This window comes from Chenopodium quinoa, unplaced genomic scaffold, assembly GCF_001683475.1.
Source record: "Chenopodium quinoa cultivar QQ74 unplaced genomic scaffold, ASM168347v1, whole genome shotgun sequence".
Lineage (NCBI taxonomy): Eukaryota > Viridiplantae > Streptophyta > Magnoliopsida > Caryophyllales > Amaranthaceae > Chenopodium > Chenopodium quinoa.
Window position 1 is genome coordinate 1,978,918 of NW_018742903.1, and position 7,413 is coordinate 1,986,330.

The window sequence follows — 7,413 nt, forward strand, 5'->3', positions numbered from 1 at the left end:
CACTTTAAATAAAAAGTTACTGACGTCATCACTGTCCACATGTCACTCTCTTAATAAAAATTTTCCCGCCTAAATGCAAGGATGATGTCATCATTTTTATTTTTTGTTTTTAACTTTTTTTAGATTTTTTTTATATTAATTTTTTATTTTATTTTATTTTTATTTATATTGTTTTTGGTGGAGATATCATATTTAATATTAGAAACTTCTACATTACAACTACAACCTATCAATTTATGCTTAAAAAATGAAATGATTTTAAGTAGCACACTAATAAATAGACTCCTACATTGAAATATTTGTTAGGCAACGTTGAACAGATATTATTTCATAATTTTGATGAAAATCTAAAATTTTAAAAGTACAGATATTTTTGTACAAGGTGCATAATTCTTATTTATATTATCCATTTTTTTAAAAAATATACAAATTATAAAATATATTTTATATAAATCGTGCATCGCACGGGTTCTAACCTAGTTTTAAAACAAAAGTCAAAACCCGAAAATCGGCAATCGGCTATCCTCCTAGAGATGTCAATGAGGCTGGTCGGGGCGGATGTTAGCTTTCCTATCCCCATTCCCACCTAAAATTTTCATCTCATCCCCATCCCTATCCCAACGGCGGGTCCAAAATTCATCCCCGTCCCCTCCTAGTGGGTACAATTCCAAAACCATCCTCGCCCCCACCCCCACTTGGATATCCACCTCCACCTAATCCCCACCCAAGACCCGCCTAATCCCCGCTTCACATATACACAATCCTACATAATTAATAATACAATTTTTTTTTTTAAAAAAACAAACAATGTCAATATTACACACTTTTGTTGTTTAAAATATAAGTATATTACAAAGTATTATATTTACTATATTGTTTGACATAATTTCTTTTTATAAAATCGTATTAAAGTATATAACTTAGTTTTAAAAACTATACGGATGTGGGTATGGGGTGGGTACGAAGTGGGGCTGTTGGGGCGGGGCGAGTATGAAGTGGGGCGGGTGGGACAGGACAGGAATAGAGCGAGTATAACTTAAAATCCACCCCCACCGCATCACCCATGGCGGGTATGGTTTTCATCCCCTTACCTGCCCCACCACCTACCAAACCGAAACCCACACTAACATCCCTACTCACAAATATTGATGTAAAGCGTTCTCTATCTTCTTCCTCCTCACAAAAAAAAAAAAAAAAAAGAGTTCACTATCTTTGACGCAACTTGGTAACAAATCAACAATTATGTACATCTCGAGGAAGAAGAGTAGACCATCATATTTCGATTCCAGAATATTCCCCGAATAGACTCGACTCCATCACTCCACCGGCCACCCCTCATTCAACCTTCAAAAAACAGCCGGGCTAAAATCGTAAATTACCCCCAACTTTTGGTATCACCCTAAAGTCATAATTACCCCCAACATTTCTGGGCCTAATTTCATCAACCCCTTTTTCTCGTATAAAATACGCGAATACTGCGCCTACCACTGACCCATATCGCTGAATCGAACAAAGAGAGAGAAAAAGAAGAGTTGGAAACAAAATTTCCTCATTTTCTCTCTCTTCGAAGCTTTTGAATCTCAGCAACAATGGCGGTCTCTGAAAACGCTAGGAAATCTCTTCTTCCTTCGTTCCTTTACTCCTCTAAGGGCTTTGCTGGGCTTGACCAAGTCGCTGTTAACAGCATGAATGCTAACCCTAATTTGTCGGAAAATGGCGCACCACAATTGAATAGCTTTGTGATTCCATCGCCTTCTGAGCCACCGAGGAAGATTGAGATGTATTCGCCTCAGTTTTATGCTGCGTGTACTGCTGGTGGTATTCTTAGCTGTGGTCTTACTCATATGGCTGTTACTCCTCTTGATCTTGTCAAATGTAATATGCAGGTATAATTTTTTGTTTTTCATTTTGGTTGGATCTGTGATTGATTGTTTTGGATCTTTCAGATCTGTTGTTTTTTGTTTTTGTTGAGGATTTTGCGTTGTTCATTTGTTTTTAAAATGTTGTTCATTTCATTTTATAAATTTTTGAATTTATGTTTTCGATGTGATTTGGGCGTGATTTTGAATTTTATGATTTATATGTTGTTTGATCTGTATGTTGTATAATTAAGGTGTGCTTAGGTCATGAATTTGGGGATTTGACGTTGAAGTCGATATTGTTTGGGTTGATGTGCAAATTTTATTTTTGAAGTTTCTAGATTTTTGAATTAATGGTTCGATTTAGCGTTTCATTTTGCTTGAAATTGAGCATAATTCATGTTGCCTAAGATTTAGGTGAAGATGGAAGTGATTTCATGAAAGGTTAAAGCCTTGACAGGGCTGATATTGGGGGAATGGGTTAAAAGTCAGTGGTGATTTAATTAATTTCGACTTCTGTCATATGTTATGATTTGCGGTTTCATTAGATGTGTCTTTGAAATTATTATTTGAGTACCTTCTAGTGTGCACAAGGGCTATGTTGAGTAGAGATTGTTAGATACTATGAAGTATGAGGTTGATACTGGTGCATAAATGATACGGATGTGGTGATATTCTGGGTAATAATGTCTTACCTGCCTATTATATCAAGCTGACCTTATGTATAAGTTTGTCCTTGGAATTCTGTGTAGTGATTCAAGAGAAATAATTCGTCGATTGTTAGTTTCTTGATGGTTAAATAAGTGGGTTAATTTGGTGGATATTTTTGTTTTCAGATTGATCCAGCCAAGTACAAGAGCATCAGCTCTGGTTTCGGTGTTTTGCTCAAGGAGCAGGGAGTTAGGGGCTTCTTCAGGGGTTGGGTGCCCACACTTTTTGGTTACAGTGCTCAGGGTGCTTGCAAATTTGGTTTCTATGAATTCTTCAAGAAGTACTATTCTGACATTGCTGGCCCAGAGTATGCTGCGAAGTACAAGACATTGATCTACCTTGCTGGTTCAGCATCAGCTGAAGTTATTGCTGATATCGCCCTTTGCCCTATGGAGGCAGTAAAAGTTAGGGTGCAAACCCAACCTGGTTTTGCTAGAGGATTGTCTGATGGTCTCCCTAAGTTTATCAAGTCTGACGGAGTTGGCGGGTAAGTTTCTTGTTATGCTATCTTATTCAAAATATCATAATACTTGATACACTGGTCTCTTGCTTTACTCTTAGAGCTGTGTTGGTGGGAATTTTAAACTCATTGAGAAGCTTGATTTTTGCAGGCTATACAGGGGATTGGTACCACTTTGGGGTCGCCAGATTCCATGTAAGTTCTTAGTAGATGCTGTTCATCAATTCTGATACTTGTCTACTAATGTCTTGTGGGTATTTATGTTAGTCCTATGATTTCAAAGGCATCTTTGGTTTCTATAATTATTATCCCTTATTGCCTGATGTACAATTTATCTTATAAAAGTTTAGTTTCTGAATTTACTTTTGTTTGTAACCTTTTGAGCACTTACCTTGCAACGATTTGAGTTATATGTCCTGATGAAGGTTTTATCCAATGTCTTTACTTTGCTACCCAACATCATGGCCTCTTTTCTCTAGTGGCTTTTCTCCAGTGACTTAATTGTTTGCTCTCACCCAGGTCTTGTGTATATTAGGCTTTGTTTTGTTCATATGAACTTATTTGAACTGGTTTATCTTTGTCTGAACTTGTATTATTTTATTCTACACATCTGAATTTACCTTGTCTAAACTTATTTTGTCTGAAATTATTTAAAGTAACTTGAAATTGTGTTAAATTTTATGAAATAAACTTATTATTATTTTTAACTTTTTTTTTTTTTTTTTCTGAATTAGGATAAGATAAGTTCAAATTAGATGAAACAAACAAGCCCTCTCGTGAAAAAAGTTAATTTGCTTTGTTTAGGGTACTGTTTTGGCCACTAACTTAGTAACATTCTAACGTCTTTGTTAGATGTCAAGTTAAGTCTCTAATCAAATGTCAAGTCCTTGTTTCTCTTATGGTCTTCTATTTTAAGCTTCTCTGAAATGGTTTTATTTACGCATCTATTTTGTTGTCTTGGTTTGTGTTTTCACTGTTGCTGGCATAAGTTTGTTGTTTGATTTATCATTTATGGACTTATTTTTCTTGGTTTCGTAACACGAAATAAATTGGTAAGATGTTATTGTGAAGAGTGATGCTGCTTTCAATTCACTTATACCCCATTATGTATTCTGTTGCTATTTTTATTTGTTTTTTTAGACTTCTAATAATTTGGAGATGCTATTGAAAGAGGGGATGGGGGATGTGGAGCAGTTTAGAGATAGTTACAGAGGGCAGAGCAAGGAGGCTTAAATTATTTTTTATGTGTTTTGGGGGAAGGAGGGAGGGGGGGGGGGTGTTGGGAGGGTGTTGAAACTACTACAGCACTAAAACCTGCCCTCTGGTGGGTTCTCTTGCCGGTTAATTATTTTGAAAGATGATAATTTAGATGTTTTTGGTTATATGGTGGTCTATAAACTCAGAGGTCCTTAGGTGCTGCCTTCTTTCTATAATTCTATACAGAATTTGATCTCTTTGTGCATGGATGAGTTATGAATGACTATTGGCATGTATTAATGTATAATTGCTGTAGGCTTGTAGGTTATCAATTTTGTGGGATAGTTATGATGCCAATAATGCCATTTATTTGTCGCTGGCCAAATTTATGCTTGGAGCCACAAGCATTTAGTATGGACACTGATGTGATAATATGTTCTGCAGACACAATGATGAAGTTTGCATCATTTGAATTGGTTGTTGAGCAGCTTTATAAGCATGCTATCCCTGTGCCAAAAAGTGAGTGCAGCAAGCCTTTGCAACTCGGTGTCAGTTTTGCTGGTGGTTATATCGCTGGTGTTTTCTGTGCTATTGTCTCACATCCCGCTGACAACCTTGTGTCTTTCCTTAACAATGCTAAGGGAGCTACTGTTGGTGATGTAAGTGCTTCAATTTTTGATGCTATATGCTTAAGTGAACTGTTTTTAATTTCTTTTTTCTTTTGGCTGTGCTTGTCAATACCATTTCATTCTTTGTATTAATGTGTATCTTGATGCTGGTTGCACAGGCTGTGAAGAAGATGGGTCTGTTGGGTCTTTGTACTCGTGGACTTCCTCTCCGTATTGTCATGATTGGTACCCTCACTGGAGCACAATGGGGTATCTATGATGCGTTCAAAGTTTTCGTTGGCCTGTAAGTTTCTTAGTACCTGCATAATATTCTGCTTAATTTGCTTTCATAGTTTGATTCTTTAAGAGGACATATTGGCCGATTGGAGATGGAAAATAATTGTGGTTCTTGTACGCTTTCTCTTTTATTTTGTTGATCTATAGTTGCATTCATATTGCACAACTCAATTTTATTGTATTTATGATCTCAGGCCGACAACTGGTGGTGCGACTCCTCCCCCTGCTGCCACCGAAATCACACCTGCAAAGGTATGAAGATGTTGACGATAGAGAAGTATCAGCTTTAGTGGCTTTAATCGGACATTTTTGGATGTGTGGAGAAGTGTTAATAAACAACAGAACCACTGAATGCTCACTGGATGGTGGGAGAGAATTTTTGTTTTCTTATTTAAATTCATGACTATGTTAAACTTCTAGTAGCTCTGGGCAATACTTTTGACGAGGATGCTTTTGTTCTCATCCTTTCTGAAACTCTTTTGAGTATGCATATTAGACCATTTATAGATCATTGTTTTGATGGATTTGCCCAATAGGAACCGGCGACAGAGAAATGACATAATATTGGAGATTCTACTTCGTTAATTTTTTTTGGCTAGAGCTGTTGCTGGATCTAGCTAATGTTTGTTATCTATGGTTCATTCCAGTGAGCATATTTGGGTTCTACCATTTTATATTCGGTATTTCTTTTTACTTGTATTGTTCTTCTCTCTTACTGTAATAGCCAAAATGGGCTAGGGAAATTTCTTGGTCTAATTTCTAATAAATCTGTATTGCTTCATTGTTTTGTCAACAATGTTTTCTTTCTTGTGCTAATGTAGCAGGTTACATCGTTCAGAAGCGCTGTAACAACCAAAGTTTTCAAATCTTCAGCCAAAGATCTTCATCTGATATTCAATCATAGCTTTTAAGCTTTGAAAATTACATTTTTAGCATTGTAGTGATAGTAGCTGGGGCGTGAAATTTTTAACGTTTATATTATCTTCAAAGCCATATTATACGAGTAGTTTTTACTAACCTTTATTATAATAGCCAGAGTATAAAATTTTATGGTCTTGCAAACCTACAAGTCTTGATTTGCTTTGTATATAGCAACTGGCGAATGTAACCAATTGCCATTAGTTCTAGTTACTTTAAACATATATTCAGCTTGGTTAAACATTCATACAAATCTACTTAACGTTAGGAGCTTGGTTAGAGTCCAGTGATTTGAGCAGCACCACCCTGATTTGTTTTGTTTAGGTGAAAAGCACGTGAGTGAATAGTGAGGACGTGTCTAATTTCGTCAAAGTGGGCTTAAAACAGAGATTCGACAGTGTACTTGGAAGGCTAGGTGCGCTCATCCTCGACTTCTTGTTGGGTTCCTTATTTATTTATTTATTTTTTTTAAAGAAAAAACAAATTACATCCAAAATATAAGTAAACACTAAAGGCTTACAAATTAAGTCCATGGTTATTAAGTTCAAGTTTTGTTTGACAAACAGTGTAGAAGTGAGGAAGTTGTAATGCACAACTGTTATGCACAACTAATTTTACATAACAAACCTTTTTACCTCATAGTAGTACTACTGTTACTGTTTAGTAGTACTAATGACAGGTGTTCAGTATTACTGGGAGCATGAAAAGTACTACTGAAAATATTTAGTAGTACTTTTTTTTACTTCTAAGTAGTACTTTCAATTTGTTACTCTTTATTGCCCTTTTATATGTCCCTTAAATTTATTGGATTATGTCCCTTTATGTTGTTGATGAAATGGATGCTTTATTGTTGACTAAGATGGAGGATTGTGTGTTGCTTTTTGATAAATGGAGCAACTGTGATATGTTGCTGGCAGGGGATGTATGATTGTGATATGTTGTTGCTATTGCTGTTGGTGTGTCTGTGATATGTGCCTCAGTTTCTTGGATTATGTCCCCTTTTAATGTCCCGTTGTCAGTGATGAAACATTCGCTTGAGAGAACCCAGCTTCTGGTGAAATGATGAATAATATTTGCCGTTGACCTCCCATGAACCACTTGTGTCTGGGATTGTAGTCTTTAAGCAGAATTGGTAGTCATGGAAGAAGTTGGGTTGTCAGTAATAGTTATGGGGGAACTGAGACTCTTGAATGGCCTCCTTTTTTTTTTTTTCCTATACATATGTCTATGATGAAAGTCCAATATATGAGATAGTACACCCAAATGATAATCATCACCTATTTGCCATTAGATTCCAATCAATACATTTTATGTTTGATTTGTTGAGACTTTTGGGCAGATTTGTGAACTGATTTATGGGTTT

At 36.1% G+C, this 7,413-nt stretch overlaps 1 protein-coding gene across 1 annotated transcript; it reads left to right on the plus strand.

The window, feature by feature from the left end:
• The first annotated feature begins 1,473 nt into the window (after positions 1-1,473).
• On the plus strand, positions 1,474-5,913 carry LOC110727221 (mitochondrial phosphate carrier protein 3, mitochondrial-like). Its single transcript, XM_021906787.1, has 6 exons — positions 1,474-1,886; positions 2,696-3,057; positions 3,182-3,225; positions 4,672-4,886; positions 5,015-5,139; positions 5,327-5,913. Exons 1-6 carry the CDS (start codon positions 1,590-1,592, stop codon positions 5,388-5,390), a joined length of 1,107 nt encoding a protein of 368 aa, XP_021762479.1. The 5' UTR covers positions 1,474-1,589; the 3' UTR covers positions 5,391-5,913.
• Positions 5,914-7,413: the final 1,500 nt, after the last annotated feature.

What these genes read in the sequence shown, in the direction of transcription:
- LOC110727221 (XM_021906787.1), top strand. Translation starts at nt 1,590, where the DNA reads ATGGCGGTCTCTGAAAACGCTAGGAAATCTCTTCTTCCTTCGTTCCTT. An exon ending in TTGGGGTCGCCAGATTCCAT is followed by an intron (nt 3,226 to 4,671) that starts GTAAGTTCTTAG and finishes TATGTTCTGCAG; the next exon opens with ACACAATGATGAAGTTTGCA. An exon ending in AGGGAGCTACTGTTGGTGAT is followed by an intron (nt 4,887 to 5,014) that starts GTAAGTGCTTCA and finishes CTGGTTGCACAG; the next exon opens with GCTGTGAAGAAGATGGGTCT.